The sequence below is a fragment of the Gastrolobium bilobum genome, unplaced genomic scaffold, assembly GCF_033153095.1.
Source record: "Gastrolobium bilobum isolate Gb01-03AN ecotype WA unplaced genomic scaffold, APGP_CSIRO_Gbil_v1 utg16950, whole genome shotgun sequence".
Classification (NCBI taxonomy): Eukaryota; Viridiplantae; Streptophyta; class Magnoliopsida; order Fabales; family Fabaceae; genus Gastrolobium; species Gastrolobium bilobum.
In genome coordinates this window covers 157,474-178,587 of record NW_026896450.1, presented here as the reverse complement: position 1 = coordinate 178,587, position 21,114 = coordinate 157,474, and the positions used below count along the sequence as shown (strand labels likewise).

The 21,114-nt window shown below is 31.8% G+C and overlaps 1 protein-coding gene across 1 annotated transcript; it reads right to left on the bottom strand.

Annotated features, from left to right (window-relative positions):
• Positions 1–1,373: 1,373 nt before the first annotated feature.
• Positions 1,374–10,333, bottom strand: LOC133299824 (puromycin-sensitive aminopeptidase). The gene is made up of 32 exons (XM_061499317.1): positions 10,105–10,333; positions 9,683–9,763; positions 9,506–9,550; positions 8,916–9,056; positions 8,731–8,806; positions 8,531–8,607; positions 8,138–8,251; positions 7,930–8,004; positions 7,728–7,835; positions 7,428–7,640; positions 7,250–7,311; positions 7,079–7,106; positions 6,909–6,995; positions 6,771–6,796; positions 6,432–6,495; positions 6,247–6,327; positions 6,008–6,055; positions 5,873–5,891; positions 5,703–5,707; positions 5,600–5,611; positions 5,460–5,516; positions 5,251–5,360; positions 5,099–5,179; positions 4,828–5,011; positions 3,776–3,924; positions 3,551–3,689; positions 3,280–3,426; positions 3,097–3,178; positions 2,832–3,007; positions 2,191–2,418; positions 2,020–2,091; positions 1,374–1,909 (listed from the first exon to the last, which is right to left on the bottom strand). Exons 1-32 carry the CDS (start codon positions 10,180–10,182, stop codon positions 1,829–1,831), a joined length of 2,946 nt encoding a protein of 981 aa, XP_061355301.1. The 5' UTR covers positions 10,183–10,333; the 3' UTR covers positions 1,374–1,828.
• Positions 10,334–21,114: the final 10,781 nt, after the last annotated feature.

Here is a 21,114-nt window from a genome sequence, read left to right as displayed (position 1 = left end):
GAAAAAGAGTCTGAAAATTTAAGTAATTCTTATTATATAAAGGAAAAAGTGGAGAGTAATTAGAGATTATTTCGTATAATTAGTGGTTTGTTGATGAAATTCTTGAAAGAAATTTATTAACTGAGGCCCTACCATCTGCTCTAAGAGTCAGGCTAGTAATAGAAACCCTAATGAAATATAGGGAGAACAACAATTTAATTCAGCTGTTTCTAAAATGGGGCGTTTGGTAAATTACTCGTTATAACTTCTATATGGTAAATTACTCGTTATAAGTTTTATGAATGGTTAGTCGAACATGCGAATCAAAACATCCTCCTTGATAAACAGCACAGACATATATATATATAGATAAAATCATTCTCCAAAAACATATCCTAATTATCATTTTTTGTCTGAATGTTAAAATATGTTAGGGTCGCAGGTAGGTAGGTAGGTTTGGCTGTGAAAGATACAAGTCTAGCAGCCTCTTATTCAACAACAATAATCTGTCATGAGATGCGACCGTGACACACTATCCGGAATAATGGAAAATAACAACCTCCAGCTTGACTTTGTTTACGTTGCAATATTCGATTATAGATATCTTGAGCTGGATCATACACAGAACAAAATCAAGCCGGTAAAAAAAAGAACAAAACTAAAAATGTATTGAAAAGAGAGAGAGAGTGTGCAAATTACTAAATCAATTTCACGAGACAAATGGCTTAGTAAGAAAAGAAAAAAGAAAATAGTTAATGTTTACACTTACATGAAAAGTTTAAAATTTTTATATTGGAAAATTTAAAAATAAATTTTTTAAATAATTAATACGAAAATTGATTATATTTACCATCTCTTATTATAATCTCTATTACGGTTTAGGTGAATGAAAAACTGCAAATGTTGAATCTAAATTTAATCCAACAATAATAGAGATGATAATAAAAGATCATAAATATAAACAGATAGTAACCGACCTCATTGATTTTGTAAGTGTTATTCTTCTTAATATTTAACATGAACATCAAAAGTACACATTAACATAACCCAATAAAAAACAATGTCAACTACCAAAACAAAAAACAAAAAACTATGTCAACCTAACACTTACAACCCTGAATACATTCTACTTAAAAAAATTTGATTTGACAATTTTGAAAATGAAATTACTCATATTTGTGTATGTGTCATTTTATGCAAGACAAACCTTTATGTTTTTTCTACTAACTACCGTTACATTCAATCAATTAATTACTTCACTATTTCAGGGCACATTGATCCGTAAATGGTTGAAACTTAAGATAAAACAACAAATAAAATAAACCATAGGGAGTACGATTTATTGTTGTAAATCCAACAGTTTTCACCATTAAATTCACATTACGAATTATTTAATAATCATTCAACAAACCCCAATATTTTGCTGACAAATAAACCATAAGGATATAATCAGCTAGAAAGAGCTACAACAGCAAAGTTATCACATGATTAACTTTTGTTATTATGCTAAACCTAAAGAGTACTCAAATAAAAAACGCATAAATACCAGTAATATTTCCATATCAAATTACCAACTTACCGAACATAAATGAAAAACGGTATAACGAACCCACTCAATCATTTCAAGTCATCAAGTTTCTTTTTATTCCAAACTGTAACACATCTGTCAGAAAATTGACAGAGAAATCAGGTACAAGAAACCACCCCAAGTTAAGACATGCATGCATAAGAAAAACAAGTTGTGGGGGGCAAGCTTGTGCAAGATATTGGGATCATGGAAGCAATTGCTTTCGCCTCAGAACCGTTTGAAAGATAGCTTGGCAGTTTTTCATGCCAGTCATTAACACTTTTAAGCAGCTAAGCTTTTCGAAGCAATTTCAAAAACATTCTCCGATAGTCCATTAGTAGACATGATCCTCTCCAACTGGGCCTGTAAAACACCATAATTTTTTCAGGAAAGCTGATAACCAGAATCGAGATTCTGTAATTCAATAATTTATGAAGATACCAACCTATGTGGCGAAATAATAAGTTTATTACCTTTGCAAGTTTTTGTCTGTTTTCATCATAACGCCTCCATCTTGAAAAGGCTGACACCATTCTTGAGGCAACCTACATTCCCCAAAACCAAAAAATGATCATACGACAAAAGGATGATGTAACTGACTATACACAAGAATGAAAGAATCCATAATTCAAACATGGCTTGACCTGAGGATTTAGTTTGTCAAGTTGCAGTACAATTTCTCCCAAAAACTTGTAGCCTGACCCATCCTTTGCATGAAAGTTCACCAAAGACCCACAGAAACCTCCAATGAGAGAGTACACTTTGTTGGGATTGCGCAGGTCAAATGCTGGGTGATTTACCAGTTTCTGCACATTCTCGACATTACCAGGAATGTCGGACATTGCTTGAAGAGCAAACCATTTGTTCACCACCTGGAAAGGAGCATAAACTCATGTAGGAGAAACTTCTAAAATAAAACTGAACAGTTACATCATTCAAATATTTAGTTGAGACAAACATAAGAGATTGCGTTCGCAGTCAGCTAGCAAAAACAAAAAAGAAGATCTTGCATAGCTGAAGTAGGTGTCGTGCTCATCATAGATAATCTGTCAAAACAAAGGGGAGCTGCTCTTCATAGATAATGTAGGAAGGGAGGTGCTTTCATAGATAAATGTTGGGAAGTTGTCAAATTGCTCCTTAAGTTTGACTTAGCCACACCATTATCATAAGAAGTTGCAGTATATAACACGGATATATTGTCAAAAATGGGAAGAAACATGCTCAACAGCAGAAAAACAAGATTTTTTTTCCAAAAACAGAGAGTCATACATAGATGGAGATTTACCAGGAAATCATGTTGCCACTTGCCATAAAAGTCAGCAAGAACATCATCACGAGTTTTACCAGGGTTCTGCGCTATGGCAGCCAAAGCTGCAAACTGCTCAGTCATATTTGTAGCAGTTTTATACTCATGCAGGGCAAGGTTGGTGAATTCTTGATCCTCAAGACATGCAAGATAAGCTATCAAACACACAAAATAAAAATAAAAATTAGAGATGAACTGCTACCGCTAAGCATGCAAATGTATCTTAAATAAAATAAAGGTATACCAAGAGCAACATTCTTCAGAGCACGCCTGGCCATGTTTGGATGATTGAACACATATTCTTCTGAGCTCCTATTATTTTCTACCTGCAAAAAGGTAAAAAATCATGTTTATTAATGAAGAGAATCATACAAGAAAAAGATATTTCATTTAATACTTCCACGCAGCTTCAGGCAAGAGGGCATACTGTTCTGAGGAACTCTGATCTCAGTTCACTTGCAAGTTGCTTCCGGATGAAAGTGCGCACAGCATGAACAGCATCAGGATCTGCAACTTTCATCATGTCCATTATTTCTCCCTCACCAGGCAGAGTTATTGCCTTTGCCACAAATTCCTAGATAAAGAGGATAAAGTCCAATCAATGGAATCATACAATACAACTTCCCGCAAGAAAAGACCGAAAAAATAAAACAGGTAGACAAAATGAATAATCTTGAGGAAAATTGTACTGAGCATACTTTGTCCAGACTTGAGTCACATAGTATACGTTTGAACCCACCAACAAAATTGGGATTCAGAACCAAAGGTTTGTTATGTTGCAAATCAGCCACTAAGTTGAGCATCAACTTCCGTGCCAAAATTTGTCCAGCCTCCCAACTAAATCATTTAAATAAGCCAGTAAATAAATTCCCATTATACTATCGAATCAAAAAGAACAAAATGCAACTTTGAAGAAGACAAACCGGTTGAATTCATCAGAATCATTAGCTAGTAGGAAAAACAGATCATCATCAGTGAGATCAGATTCAAGACGGATAGGAGCACTGTATCCCCTTAACAAAGATGGAACAGGCCTCTCAAATATATCAGTGAATACAAACTCTTCTTCTCTCTGCAGCATATACAAATAAACTTACCAGTTATTCATATGAATGAGGAAAAGCCCAATCATGATTTTTGCATCTTATTTCATTTCAACAAAAGTCCGTACTGGGATCAATGTTAAGCAATATAAGGTAGATTAAAAATTCCCAATTCTTTCTTTCAAGTAACTTTGATGAGTGAGCTAAGGGACATGCGAAAATGGTTTTAAAATTTTCAACTTTTTTTTTCTTTACTTTAATAATTGGCACAGATGCTCATACTTTGTAATATGAAACAATTGAATATATCTGTTATCAAAATCATGATATATTCATAATTTTACTACATACAGTGACGAACCCAGAAAGCTTAGGTAGGGCGGAAAGGGCAGTACACAAACATTTTGTTTGAAAGAATGAATGACGAGAGAAATTTATAATTTAGCATGTAGGGGATGAGATGGCTGGCCAGATGAGTTCGTTCACTTGAGGAGGGAGAAGTTGGGTTCTGAGTGGTAGGTCTATTACTGACAGCATAGCACATAAAAATTCTTTTGATGGAAACCACAACCCCCATCCCCATTTATATTCCCATGCTAAAAGAGTTGGGGATGGGGGTCAACAGAGCACAAATATAGTCAAAATTGCAGAGTCTTTTAAGATTTAATGCCACAAAGTCATGATGAAAGGGCAGGACAAACAGCACCAGGGGAATTTCAAATATCACCATATCATAAAAAAGTGTCATAATATTAACCATAATGCACATGATTTTAACTTTTCCCACAGGAGGCCCTGCAGGGGCATTGGCCAATGAATTCAGAGCCAAATTGTACTTCCTTTCCCTTAAAGAGGAAGTGTGGAAACTAACTTAAGAGATCAGCTTAAAACATAAGTTAGAAATGTATATCAAGAGAAAAGTTCTAAACCACCTTGGTGACTCTAAGGACTGTAGTGCAGACTGATTGATCATTGCTTGAAACAGAATGCAAAGTCCCATCATGATAAATAGTTGAAAGAGGAATGTCCTTGCCAATTGAATTAAGTAAACCTACGGCAAAAGGAATGAACATGGGTTCCTTAACTGGTTGCCCTGGGGTTGGCGGTATCTCTTGGCTGCAGAAATGTCCCCGTCAAACATATTATCAAAGCCTTTAAATCACCCAATCAAAAAGGAGAAATGAAAAGATGAAGCTTGCATACCTAATCTTTAAAGAAAAAGTATGTGCTTCTGGATTATAAGAAGTATTTACTTTGACAACAGGGGTCCCAGCTTGAGAGTACCTGCACATTAGTTGCTTAGTACGAAATTAGCACCAAAATGCTGGAATAAAACTCAAACTGTGAATACAAACCATAGTAAAAAATTTGCAAAATCTGCACTATTTGCATCTCGCATGGCAGCAAAAAAGTCTTCACATGTTACAGCATGCTCATCATGTCTCTTAAAATAAAGATCCATGCCCTGAAACACACGGAATTTTCATGAGTTGAATTCTAAAATTAAGCAGTACAAAATTGCAAGTAGAAGGACTATTATCGGAATTAGATAATCAAGCCTTACTTTTCGGAACCCCTGACTTCCCAGTAAGGTTTTGTACATTCTGACAACTTCAGCACCCTGATACAAAGGATCATAAGAACAAACTCCCGCGAAACAAATGGACATGGAGGGATTGAAAATTTGAGTAGTAAATGTCAAACCTTTTCATAGACCTGCAGAAAAGAAAGACACATTACAAACCGTTCAATATCTTGATGAGAAAAATGGCACCAAACTTTGAAACCGAAAGAGTGTGAAACATACCGTTACTGTATTTTGACATTGATGATAGGGCCACATCAGAAATTAATCCACAGAAGGTAGCCAAAAAGATAGATAAATCAGTGATAAGAAACAAGAAATTATCATATAGCAGAGAGTAAAATTTCCAATATGGTCTAGACTCAATAAAAAATTCAAAGATTAAAGCTTACCTGTGTAGAAGTTGTCCATCTGTCAAGAAGGAAGAAAAATATAAATACAAAAATCAAAAGCACATAGATTAAGAAGAAGAAAAAAATTGAGTGTTGGGGGCAAATGGATAAAGGAAAGGATTTCCAAATGCTAACCTTGATGTAAGAGTGTGGTCGCACTGGATGGGCCATGGGACCTGCATCCTGGGAAATCAGTACACAAGAATCAGAATATTACCTGACATCATGTTAATTCTACGTTAAAGAATAGTAGAAAATGTATATGATAGTAATAAGGACATGATCAGTTACAGTAACATCACAACAAGGAAGCAATCACTGCAGAACTTGCACTAAATAATAACCAGAAATGGATAAAAGAAAAGATAAGTAACCTGTGGAAACTGGTAGTTTCTAAGTTTTGAAACATCAGCAACCCGTTTTACAGTACGACTTCCCATGTCGGATGAAAATTCCTGCCAATAATTAATGTAGCTCATTACATTAAAAAAATCAATGGAAAAAAAGTACTGTTAAATGTCTCAATTGAAACATAGTAACTAAGGTGAAGAGGTTGTGCCTGATCACGGAAAACAGTGAGACCTTCCTTCAGGCTAAGCTGGAACCAGTCGCGACATGTCACTCTGATATTATTATCAAACGAAATGCTTAATTCAAGTTTGAACATACCCTTCACAATGGAAAGTGATATACATAAAAACAACAAATGCAGAGCAAAAACTTGTTAACAAATGTTAGATGTCTTCATGTGACAGGTGTATGACATTTCAAATAGAAATCCAAATTTGGAATAGAACTGAGTAGGAAAAGGTATTAGGACATGATATGAACGGAAATAAGCGCATATAAAATCCTTAGTTTGAAAGGATAACAAGATCTAAGGTACGCTATACACTACCTGTTGCCAGTCCAGTTGTGGAAATACTGCACAATAGACAATAAATGAGCTCTAGTCAATAACAACAAATCCCAAAGAAAATTAGTTTCATAAAAGTTAAGGACTCTAAAGCATTGCTAATATATGATAGTTACAAACCTCATGGCCAATAACTCCTAATATTGCAGCATAATCTGCGTCACTAGCAGTTTGTGGAGAAGCCAATACAAGCTTGGAATTGAAAATCTGCCAACAAGCAAAGGAACTTACAAATGTCAAAAGTGAACTTAGATAACCAACGAAGACAAGCTCAGAAGAAGGGGACGTACATTCAAGCTCTTGTTTTCCATAGCTCCCCTGACCAATACAAAAACAAGTATGCCACATTATTAGTTTGTACCCAAATCTTTTCATGCTATCTCATAATATAAAAGGCACAATATATGTTGGGTGACGTGATCGAAATTTCACAAAAAAAAAAACAGATAGGTAGAAATTACATGTTAAAATCTGGGACAGCCACAACATTGAAGAGATCCAGATCATATTCAAGTCCAAAAGTCTGTTTGCAAAGCATATGACAAGACAGCAAAATTCTTCAGAATCGATAGCAATATATAATTGCAAACAAAGTAACCCATCTGATCAAACTAAATTTAAAACTAAATAAAGACTGACATCTTCATCCCACTTCATAGCTGCTTTCAGAGCATACATAGCATGTGCAGTCTTAGGTAGGTCATCTGCAGGTGTCCAGATCCTAAGGGACACCTTCCGCCCTGAACGGGTAATAAATGTGTCATCTCTGCTCTGCAATTGCCCAGCAACCAAGGCAAACAGGTAACAGGGTTTTTTGAAGGGGTCCTTCCAAACAGCATAATGCTTGCCATCCTGCAATAAAGCATAAATAACATCCATGAACAGTATATTAACCATCTAAGATAATCTTTATTACTATGCACTTCAAGAAAAGCCTACCTCTAAGTCACCTTGTTCAGCCAAGTTTCCATTAGACAATAACACTGGATACAGTGATTTATCTGCCTCGATGCGAACTGTATATTTTGCCATTATGTCAGGTCGATCCTGTTGGATGATAGGATCCATTAATTTTATGTGGAAATAGATTGTTAAAAAAATATAGATCATCTCAGCATATTAACTGCTCTAAGATGCCAACCTGATAAAATGTAATCTTACGGAAGCCTTCAGCCTCACATTGAGTACAGAAATTCCCAGATGACTTGTAAAGCCCCTATAGGAAATCAAATTCATAGTAAGCACGACCTCCCCCTTCAGACTCAAATTTGGGGTGACAGAAGCAGAAAATAATTAACAATCTATACAAGGAAGCAACAAACTCTACAACAAGGGAAAATCTCATTTACCTCTAATGATGTGTTTTTCTGTGGGTAAATCTCAGTAACAATTTCAAGAACATATTTACCACTAGGAGGTGATTGGATTGTTAGATGGCGTGCATCCAAATGATAATCTTCCTCCTATAGACAAAGATAGGAGAATATATTTAAAATAATGCTACATAATACTCCAACCACCCATCATGGCTACCCAATAAAGTGTTTCTGAAAGTAAACAACACATAAGGTTTTAACTAGGAAGCACAAATTTTACATTCATAAAACATTTAAATTAGCTTTCTGACACTTTAATTCCTTGCCGGATAAACTCCCAAGATAGCAAAGAATTTCCATCTGTGATTATGTTTACAAAGTGGCCACGACAGTGGGTAGTATCCAACCCAAAAAAAGAGTATATACCTTCAAAGCCTTGCCATTAATCTGAATTGAAACTAAAGATAAGTCTTGTCCATCTAAAACTAGTGAGGAAGAAGAACCTGTTGCAAAAAATAGAGCAATTATAAGTATAAGAAAAATAAATATGAAGACTGGTAAATTATTTAGATGTGTCAGCAGATCAAACAAGTTACAAGATCAAGAAAGGAACCATAATAGTCTACCTTCAATGCGAGGAAACACGGCAATTTTAGAACTAACTATTGTCCTCTCCTCTCCCAAGGAAAATTTCAGATCCACCTGTAGTAGTTCAGTACAACACATGAAGATAAGAAATGATGAAATTTTTTGAATTAGCAACAGCAGGAATGAAACATGATCTAAAAAGTAAAAACTCCTGCAAACTTACAGTGTCAAAGTAGTAATCAGGCGTTTTGTAATCCTTTAAGAAAATTTCTCTTGGTGTCTCCATTTTAGATTCTTCAACTTGCTTTGGTGAATCCTCTGTGGCAACCGAACAAATTAGCCTCCTACTGGCTCCCTTGACCTTCTGGTACAGAACACAAGAACGGAAATGATCAGCTAATCAAACAAGCAAACTATACATAACCGTGGAATCTGAATGAGTTTGTAGACATACAGCAAAGTAGAATATCTTTAAACATATGACTAAACATGAAAGATCAAAACTCAAACACAAAATATGTTGGAAATCGACACACAAATCGAGAAAACGGAAAAGAGAAAGGGAGAGAAAATCAACACAGTGATTTATCCTGGTTCACCAATGTAGGCTACGCTTGTCTGTAAGTCACTCGGTTTACAACTCGGTTTACAAGGGAATATAAATATCATGGACCCAAGCCCAAACTACTAAAAAAACAGATAAATACAATGACTCAGCAATGAGTCATCAATAAGCCACAACAGTACCAAATCTCTACAGGTCTCGTGTGAATGCGAAGTATGATTCATATCCAATAAAATATACTAACTTACCCGTAGTGAAGAATAAAAGAGGCAACACTTCTTTGGGGAAATGACCTGTAAAAGTCATATTAACAGTTCATTACAGTAACGAGACATCATTAAATCATAAAATTATTTTTTTTAAAAATAAAAAAATAAAAAAAATCCTCTTTGTCATGTATGGTGGGACAAAAAACAGAAAGAAACCTCTGATGCAAGGAAATGCTTAAATCTGATGCTATTTTTTGTTGTATTCTGAAAATAATTAACACCGCAATTGACCTGAAGCTGCAAAGATGAAAATAATAATCATCATAGTCCATAGAGATGCAAACAATTTGGAAATATTTAGATGCTATGACGACATTCAACCTGTTATTCTAAAATGAATTAAAAAAAAAAAAGAATACATTAAATTGCGGAAGCTATAATTCGTAAATTGAGAAACTTCCAACATCTCACTCATATCAGTTTTGAACGAGTGGTTTGAAAGGCCAACATCTAATTTTTTTTTCTTAAGCTTTTTATTATTCCTGAAACAAGCATTACAAGTTGAACCATGGTGGCAGAGACATAGAATTAAAAAAAGAGAGTGTAAGATGTGTATGTATCTATGTATGGATAATCACAGGAGCAGGGTAGATCAAACCCAGTAGACTCTTCCTCGAAAAAGCCAGAGCCTTCGATGGCAGAACCAACCGTGCCATTATCCCGAATCCCTAATTGGGAGCTATGAATTTCCACAAAAAAACAAAAAGAAGCCAGAAATAAACCTTAAAACCCTAGATCAATTAAGCACGGTGAATTCTAATTCTTATAAGTCGATGGGGATAAGATAAGTGGGGTAATTTCGAGTTATGGACATAAAAATTCACATATAAAAATACGTAATACATGGAAAAAGAGGATTGAATAAACTTGATGAAATAATATCATTTGCAAATAAAATAAATAAAAACAAAATATTTAACCAACTGAATATTGACGCTGGAGCTTTACCTTGTTCCCCGATGAGTGAAATGAACACTGAACGAAGAGACAAGAACAAGTATAAATAGAGACTTTGATCCCAGGAGATATTTTTTTTAATTGAAAAGCTTATACATGGAAAAAAAGAGATAAATAAATAAAATAAATGCTAAGTAATATCATCTGATATATTTGGAAGAATTATATAAATTCATTATTAAAAGATATTTTTGACAAAAATATTTAATTTTAACCTATCTAGTATTATACAATGTATTACCAAACATTAGATGATATTATCTTATACAATATATTATCTTATACAATATCACGTCAAATGCTGGATAGTATTAAAATTTAATCAAGTTTTATATAATTATACCTTATACTATCTAGTCCTATCCTATATCATGTACCAAACATGCCTAGGATAACAAGGCAAATGGAAGTTTCCTAACTTTCCTTAATGGAAAATGGATTCCTTTTTTATCGCCACTTTTTTTTTCATTAACTAACTTTTTTTTAAGTTTAAACTATTTTTAAACTAAAAATTATTTTTAACTTAAAGCTAAAAATAAGTTACAAATGATTATATAATTTTTTTAACATAAAAATTACTTAAAAAAAAAATTTTTAAAAAAAGTTTCTCTTAAAATCTATTGGCTTTTGACTTTTTTCTGATTATAAAAAAACTTTTTTTTTTATAAAAATTTTTGTGAAAATTTGTTTGCCATAACTTCAAAGCGTTCGGTATAAGAAATTTTTTTGAATTCCTGGAAAATTGAGATAAGTAATCTTATTTTCTCACATTTGGTACAATAATTGTGAAAAAAAATTTCGAAAATCTAATTTTCTTAGAATTCTGATTTCTGAAACAATTTTTAAGCCAAATGTCATCCAAGAATATCTTGCGGTGGTGGTATTCTTGAATTCTTAGTATTTTTTGCCTCTGCGCTCGTGCTGCAATGATGATGCCACTAATAACAAGTTTATATTGTTGTCTTCTTCCGCACTTGGAGGCTTGGAGCAGTTCACTTTCTCGGTATTCTTGGTAATATTTCGTCGTATTAAATAAATTTTTTTCACATGCCAGAAAAGTTTACTTTTCCAATATATTCTTAGGGGGTGTTTGGTTGAAGGTTTTTGAGAAGAATGATAGGGAAATGTGAAGTGGGGAAATTAGATGTCCATGTTTGGTTGACAAGCTTTCAAATTTGCCTACCTAAATGAGTTTACTAGGTATCCCATTTGCATGGCTATTTGGATCAAAATTGATGGACAAATATTCCTACTTTAGATGTGATATTCCCCCATTTTCATGGCTATTTGGGATTTTGTTGGTTGTTTTTTTTTTTCATCTATATTTTACCTACAACCAAACATAGACTTTATAAAAGTTATCTAATTTTCCCAGTTAAATTTTTTCCTACCAAACAACTTTTTTTTATATTTTCCTACCAAACTCACTTTCCTATCATTTCCTACCATTTTCCTATGAATATCATTTCCCTATCATTCATAAAAAATTTCCTCAACCAAACGCACCCTAGAAATCATTATTCGAGGAATAATAATTTTCTTGCCAAAAGCTAAAAAAAAAAAAGTCGCACTAAGTATTATACCCGGCACTGTTGTGTTGCGTTATTAATTGATGTCAGGTTAACTTATACTTTCAAAAACTTTCTCCTTTACCAAAAGCTAAAAAAAAAAAATCGCACTAAGGATTATGCCCGGCACTGTTGTGTTGCTTATTAATTGATGTAAGATTAACTTATACTTTCAAAAAAAATTAGATTTCAGTCGTTATATTAAAAATGTGACTTTTTTATTACCACACCCAGCTCTTATTAATATAAAAACCTAATTATTCCTAAAAAAAAAATTCTAATAACAATATTATTAGGATTTGGATCATCTCATATAAAAAAATAGTCATGTGATCATATTATTTGATCACAATTACTTATTTAAAAATATACATTTTTCTCTCTATTATGTCATCCAAATTATATTATTATGCCATGTATATTTTTTTAGTAGGCAATTATGCCGTGTATTTTGGGTTATAATGTTATAAATTTTTAAGCAAAAAATACAAAAAGTTGTTAAGTTCGAAAAAACAAAAAGTCATATTTCATACGCAAAAGTATTTGATTATGATACATGCGTAATTTTAGAAAATTAGTAATGTGATTTTGTAAAAAATATATCTATAAATTTTTGTGTACATTTAATTTAATTATAAAAATATAACATTATTTTTGTTCTGTTCTTAAGACAGAGATGTCTAGCCCAGTCAGGTTAGTATGTTGATATTGGATCTGGTGCCCTCTCCAAGGTATCTATGAGGGAGATACCCTTGAGTCAAAGAGATCACTGTGCACAGAATACTATAGTGGTGTTAGCCAACGGGGTGTGTGTGCACAGTAACAGCACATAACAATGAGAGAGAATGTCTGTACCTTTAGGGTTTGCCCTGATATTTATAGAGGTTACCTGTAGATGGTTTGGATAGCTATGCTGACTCATCAAGTGAATAGCTGTACTGACACACTAAGATTAGTAGGATTTGACTAGCATCAATTCATATCTGGAATTGCTCCTTGTTGGACTTACTACTTAATGGGCTCATTTCATTGGTTTGGGGTCATATGCTCATCTCATGCTCTTTCTTTCTTTCTTTCTTTTTTGTTTTTATGAACATTTTTGTGTGTTTAAAAGCCGTTGGTCTTAAATAATGGGCTCCAACACAACGGGACTTGTTTTATGACACAGTATGAATTAATGGATCGGATTTGAACTTACCAGTTACCATGAGTTCAAGATTCTACAGTCTCGAGTTTAATTCATTTAAGTACGACATTACTCATTGACACACACACAAACAAAAAAATACAACATTCTTGCTATAATAATAAAAAAAAAGTACATGTTATCAAAAAAAAAAAAAAAAAAAGTACATTACTTGTATCATAGTGGCCCAATATTCGGCAGTACTCCATCACCCTTACTCTGTCAATTATCAAGGGAAATAATTCTCAAAGTAAGCACATATACCATCTCTAACTCCGTTGATTTGTGTCGCCAACCCAATGTGTGTCTTCGAGGAGTACAGGGATTGCAAAAGGCAACTTTGGTGAGTGAAAATATTATTGTTCATGTGAATGTCATTTAATAAGCACCATGGTTATATTGGATTTAAAGATGTCAACAAATACAAAATTCGAGGCCGACAGAATTTCATTTCCTTAAGATAATTTATTCCCCATACAAGTGCCAAAGGAAATCAAGACAATCACCTCCTAGTATAGAACAAATCTCATCACTAGTAAAATGACACTTTTAAACTAGAGCCCACAGACACAACCAAATATTTGAAAGGATCGCAAATGGAAGGAACTATCGTGTTGGTTCAGTAGTGACCGAAACAACGTAAGAAAGACGCACACATCATTTTGGTTCAGTTCAAAATTCGAACATTGGAAATGACATGTTAGTTGTATTTTGAGAATTAACTAAAAGTATTTAATGTTTCTCCACTAAACGTAGATAACTTATCTACATTCACTTCCAAAACAACATCATTTTGAGTTACAAAATTATAATAAGAAAGACTATTATAATCTTAAAATAAATTATAATTATAAAAATATATTGATTTCTGTCCCAAAAATAACGTTGTTTTGGATTCAATATAAATAACTTACCTATATTACTGCATAAAAGACGAACCCTAACTAAAATAACATGGATATTTTTGTACAAAAGCAAATAATAATTTAATAAATAATTATTTCCCGCACACAATAACCAATTGAATGGCGTGCCTAGTGGACCATGCATAGTCTAGATCCTCCACTTTTTGCAAAAATGGGCAATTTAAGAGAGTGAAGCTAGATTTTATGATGTCTCATTTGCCACTTGTATTGGACTTTAATTTCTTATCCCGTACCCCTTTATATTCCCTTAAATCTTAACTGATTCATTCCTAACAAACCAACATTAACTTATGCATGGTAATACGATACTTGATCAATATGCAATAAGATTGAAAAGCTCTCTAAGTTTTGTGCGTATATTAGGAATAATATGGAGGAAAAATAGAAGGCTGAGCTTGAGAGCAGGGCAGACTTATATTACACTATTTTTGTTTTATAAATATAAATAAAATTATTGACAAAGTTTTGCATAAACTTAAAGGAGGTAATCAGCGCTCTCATCCCTCGATTACTCCGTTAAAGTTCCATGTATTGTAAAACAAAATTGTAACTAGAAAGCTAAGGGAAAAGGTAATTTGTGTTATTTGGTTCAAGATTTCTTGAAACTTACCTGCAAATTAAATTGGCAAAGTAAGAAAGCAATGTTTGGTAGACAATTTTACAAAAAATTTCTAGGTGTTGTATTTGCATAGCATTTCTTATTTGTTCATAGAAAGCGAGCAAAAGTTACTATTTGTAAAGATAACTTGAGGGTGGTATTTTATATTTAGCTAGCTAAATGGCAAAAGAGCAATTCACTAGTAGACTTAAATATCATCATCTAAAATGCCAAGGTTTCACTTTCTTTATGGGGTTATATTTGTAATTTTATATCATTTACCCATCAATATTTTATTCTCAACCAAACATAAATTTCAAAAACTTTAATCAATTTGACTAGTAATATTTAGTCCAAACAAACAACTTTTTTTAACTTTCTTATCTAATTTATTTTTTTTATAAATCTCTGATAATTACATTTTCCCGATGAATTAAAATTTTCACTTGAACCAAATACCCTATTAAAGAAAACACAATTACCAGCCCCCGCCCCCGGTCCCCCACCCCCACACACTTTTTCTTTTGTTGGAAAAACTGGACGAAAGTAACTTTTAAACTGTTCCAAACTTTTACTGCGTGAATTTAGCAGCGAATTATGCTTAATTACCATAAAAGGTCGGTGAAATCTTTTACTTTTTCTTTTTGCTGCTGTTGACACATGTTATTCCTGAAAAGAGAATAAACTAAGATATTTGGCCATTTTTGACAGAATTTACTTTAATTTGGTATACATGGATGAATAAGTCATAAGTAATTTTTCAAACAATATTTATTTAATTTAACATGTTACTTAAATATTTATTAATTAAATATATAATTAAAAATCAAATGTTTACAAAATTACATACATATTAAAACAATAATTTTCTTAAAAGTATATTTTCAAAATTTAAAAACCTTGACTAATTAAAAGCATTTATGTTATGTAACATTTTAAATAATATTTTAGACTAAACCCAATTTTTAGAGCTTTAAAAAAAAAGTTATGCCAAGTTTAAAAAAGAAAAAAGAAAAAACTAACAATAAATAATAGCGACTAAACTGATATTTTATGAAAGATGCTTAATTGCTTAGACCCTTCCCCTCTTATTTTTCTTCTCTCTCTGTCCAGCACATGTGGGTGTGAATCAGCTTTAAATCTACTTGTCCTTAATTTAGGGAGTCATGAAATAGTCATTATACACAGTATCGACTTGAGCCCAAAAATCGCAAGGCGTTCCTTTTAAGGAATAATCAAATTCGAGTTGACGCACATGGAGGTGTTGTTTGACTCGTATGAGACAAATCACAGTATTTACTATTTTCTTTCGTTTGGTATAATTATAGAATTTAATTTTCAATGAGGTTCTTTGGGAATTTAATTCCCAATGGGGCCGGTCAGTGTTGCATTTTTTTTTTAAATTTTTGTTTAATTTTAAAATAAGAATATGGATCAATTAAATTATCCCACGTGATGTAATTTGTGAATGTTGCGACCTCGCTAACAACATTCACCAAATTGGATCACTTAATGAAATTTAATTGATCCATACTTTTTTAAAAAACAAAATAACAAAAAAAAAAAAAAATTCTCTTATGTTTATCTACTGACTTCTCCCTACTAACCACCCACACATAGCTCTGGGGTTTTAATTCAAAACAAAAATCAAAATGCAACATTTTGGCAAAAGATATCCCAACATGTCCTACTTCTTTTTTAATGAAGGTTTAAGTTCTGCCGACCCTATCAACAAAATCACTTTTAATACGTGGCAAATGTAGAACACGTCAAATTTCTAATATATTATTATGGTATTTATATCCGCTCAATAAAACCACAATATTTGTACTTACATGTTTTTTTAGGAGAAAAAAAAATTATGACTGTGAATTCCTAATAATATATAGTCTGCAATTTTATTTTAAGCATAAGTCATATCTATTATTCAATGCGATGATAATACCAGAAATATTCTCGTAAACATGACCAAATAATGTAGAGGTGAACAAGTTTGGAGAGCAATGAAACTTGAATAAAAAATGACGGATAAATTTTTTTAATATGATATATTAATAAATATGTTTTGCCTAAATGTGGCCCTTATATTTCTCCCATTAATTTGCTTTATTCAAACAAAGCTCTAAGACACGTACTGAAGTTACAGTGTCTACTGCAATAACAAGTGATTGGTTAAGAAGTCAAGGTCCATAAAATATGCATAGAGCAATTTCATAACTGTATAGAACATTTGTGATTTGACAGACAGAGTAGTCAAAACTTCAATTTTAACACAGTAATGCAATAAGAATAACTGAAAAAGTACGTGTTTAGCTGAGGTAGCTGCCAAAGTTCTTATTTAGAAACTATGGACCTGTTTGTCTGTATTTTTTTTTTTTCTTAAAATTGTTTTGTAGAGTAATTATGAAAATATGTGTTTTTTATTTTAAAAGTTAAAAATCAAAACAGAAAACAAAAATAATCCAGGAATATTTTCTAAATTTAATTATAAAAAAAAACAGTTACAGTTTTTTTTTTTTTACAAAACAATTATTATTAATCGAGTTTTTTTATTATTTTTTTCTGAAAACCAAAACACTGTTTTTAAAAACAGGAATCAAACCGACCCTAATGTGTCGTTTGAGATTAGCCCTAAATGAGAAATATTTTTCTTTTCTTTTCTTTTTCAAAAAAAAAAAAAACAACAACACAAATACCTAAAATTGTTGCGGGTCATGAACCCACATTATAGTTGAGCATGACCTACTTTATCACAAAAAGTTTCGGAAGAGACTCAAAGCGATAACAAAAAGTTATTAAGGGAAACAACGTTTTTTGTTAGGTGCTGTTTGGTTTAAGAGATCTTCAAATTTCCCTAGGCAAATCAACTTGGCAAAACACAATGTCCTTGTTTGGTAAAGAGATTTATAAAAGTTGCTCATTTATGCCATTTGCATAGCATTTTCCCATTTGACTTAGAAAGCTAGTCATCTGCAGTGTTTAAAAAGAGAAGTTGGACGTGGTTTTTCGAGAATAGTCGGCTAAATTGTAAAATGAAAAAATAAAGCAACCAAAAATAATCTCCTAAAGCGCTACGATATTATCGTAATAGCAACTTTTACGGGTAAAGGGTAGTATTCATTTCAAATTTTAAAACAGGGTTATTTTCGTAATAGCAACTTTTTTCTCATCTATATTTTACCTACAGCCAAACATAGACTTTATAAATGTTACCTAATTTCCCCGGTAAATTTTTTCCCAACCAAACAACTTTTTTTTTTTACATTTTCCTACCAAACTCACTTCCCTCCATTTCCCTATCAATAACATTTCCCTATTATTCATAAAATTTCTCCTCAACCAAATGCCCCCTTAGGGTTTCGATTTTCTCATGCGGTAGGAGAAAATTTTCTCATATTATAGACACATTTTATGTTGGACCCACATCTATTTAAAAAAAAAAAAATATTGCACGAAAATCGAATGATCACTAGATTCACTAGTAGGAGAAAACAACTCTCCTATAATATGAGAAAATATTTTTCCTTTTTCTTATTGTATATTACTCAACATATACTTCAACCAAAACATTAAACAGAATAATATTTTTTCAGTTATTGCAAATAAGTTATTTGTATTTATTTTTAAAATGACGTTATTTTGAGATAAAAAATTAAATCATTATAATTTTAATGACTATAATAACCCTGAAATAATTAAAATTACAAAAATAACATGATTTTCGCCCCAAAATGACGTCGTATTAGGCTTACTGTAGATAACTCATATGCAGTAATTGCAGAAAAAGCGAACCCAACATTAAATATATAATATAAGAAAACTTAAATAGCTGAAGTGATATATATTTTATGGGATTAATATTTATTATTGTATAAGGTAATTTTATCTCCTAGATACATATAAAAATGTTTGAGACTTATTTTTTTCTCTTCTCTTCATATGACCTCACATGAGTCCACGTATTTTTATTTATATATAGAAAATAAAATTATCTACTATAATATAAGAAATATTAATCTCATTTTATATTGTAAAATAATTTCTCTCTTGCTCATGAGTTTCATTATTTTAGTTATGAGAATATTCAACAATATAATGAAAGAGCATGAGGAAAGAAAATTGTCATAATAATAAGGTAGGAGTGTGCACAGGGCACCCACTCATGCACCCTAAAATCCAACACTTTCCAGATAGGTTCCTGCTCATGTACCGTTGTGCCTCCAACACCTATAACCAAATACCTAGTTCTACGGATCTATCAAATATATTATTATGAAGTTGGTCTTGTCCTTACTTATTTTATTTTATTATTACAGTAAACTTTATAGTGGATATCAAATATTTGACAACTTAAATTTGATACATTTTTAATTATAATATATGTTTTAGTTTCTTATTAATATTTAATTTAGTTAATTAATTTAAAATACTAAATTTATAAAATAATATGATAATATATCAACAATGCAAATATAAAATTTCTATACTAAATATATCAAAATTAAATACTTATTTGATTATCAATCTAATTTGAAATATATGCTAAACATATGTTAGGTTTTTTTTTTTTTTTTATAGTTTCACATATTTTATAATGGATAAAGGATTTATTCAGTTAATAGAGATAAGTTAATGAACCCAAAATGATGTCATTTTGAAGCAAAAATCAAGGTATTTTTATAATTCTAATATATTCATGCAGGATTTTATTAGTCTTAAATCATTATAATTTTTTAATCTTATAACCTAAAACGACGTCTTTTTGAGCTCACTTAAAATAATTTTATCTCCAGTGACTGAAAAAATATTATTCTCTTTTATAATATAACAATTACAAAAAATAAAACTACGCAAATATTGTGCAATCAAAATTATATAATTAAACGCTCAAGGGTAGCTCAGTTGGCAACTGAGCTTCCAAGGGTTTGCTTGAGTCAAAGGTTCAAACCATGCCTTAAGGAAATTCTTGGAAAATCTTTGGGGGTTAGAGGATGTGTCTCCCTCCTCGAACGAGGGATTAGTCTCATTCTTCCTCCGATAGCAAAGCTCAATCCGCTATTCCAATGACAGGCTAGCCTATAAGACTGTACCCCGAGGGCAAGGTGACAAGAGGAGCTTGAATAGGAATACCTCCATGTTATACAAAAACAAATTATATAATTAATTGTCAATCAGTAAGGGTATTGATTCATGATGCCAAAAATCTCATGTCAGGAGAATGAGAAGCACTTTTTGACATTTTTTGTGGAACACTTGACATGCATTCTAATTTATCATCTCAACAAAAGTGTAAAAGGAAAAAATAAGAGAAGAAGAAAAGGACGTAATAAGAGGGGGCCTGTTTTCTCATTTTATGCTCCCTCACCCTCACACAGCGAAGACAAACCCTCCTACAGCGACTATGCTGCTCGTGGGACCAATATATAGTTTTTTAGTTGATTGATCCAACTTTTAGATGGTGACCATCTTCTTTTGAAGGACCCAGTTGAAATAAAAATCATTTATAATGAACCAATTCATACAAAACAATTGTTCGAGTTGTCACATATTTGAAATTAGAAAACATTAATAACAAATAAAATGTATTATTTTTCTCACCCCTTTCATTTGCATATCTTTTTAAATTCACAAACCCTGTTCTGCACATGTGGCTTCACAAAATTTTAAGGTAAAGAAGTTTTTTTATTGGACAGCCGAACTCATGATGAAGTTACTTTTATTTTTTAATATTAATGGGTATCCAAATTTCTAATGAATCTTTCTAATCTAATTCTGAGTTTGAGTCTTTCCATCTTTTTCGGAAGTTGCAATTATTCATAAATCAAACTCTCTATTCTTGGAATAGGGCAAATTTTAAGATTTAACTAAGTTGTCACTATACAGTGGTAGATTCAGGATTTTTTATAAGGGGGACTGAAAATAAAATTTAAATTTTTAGGTATTATCAAGACTAATAAGAAATATTAACTATCATAAATATTTTTGAAAGAGGGACTAACTATTAGCACTTATATCCTATAATTGTTAAAAAATTATTATTTCATAAATAAAATAATAAAAAATTAAAATTTTAAAATTTCCAATGATTGCCTCTTTCTCAATCCGCCCTTGCACTAGCTAGACCAATAACTATTGCACAACTATTTTCAATTTAAATAAATTTAAAAAGTCATAAGATAAGCAGGAATGATATATATGTACATGTATATATGTACATGTATATATATATATATAGGGAATGATCTTTTATAAATTTTTTTTTTATAAATTACACTAAGTATGACCAGTCATACATTCTTTATTATTGTATGATCGATCATACTTAGTGTAGTTTATAAGAATTTATAAACAAA

What these genes read in the sequence shown, in the direction of transcription:
- LOC133299824 (XM_061499317.1), bottom strand. Translation starts at nt 10,182, where the DNA reads ATGGCACGGTTGGTTCTGCCATCGAAGGCTCTGGCTTTTTCGAGGAAG. An exon ending in GCTGTCCCAGATTTTAACAT is followed by an intron (nt 7,107 to 7,249) that starts GTAATTTCTACC and finishes TGTATTGGTCAG; the next exon opens with GGGAGCTATGGAAAACAAGA. An exon ending in CACAACTGGACTGGCAACAG is followed by an intron (nt 6,496 to 6,770) that starts GTAGTGTATAGC and finishes TAATAATATCAG; the next exon opens with AGTGACATGTCGCGACTGGT.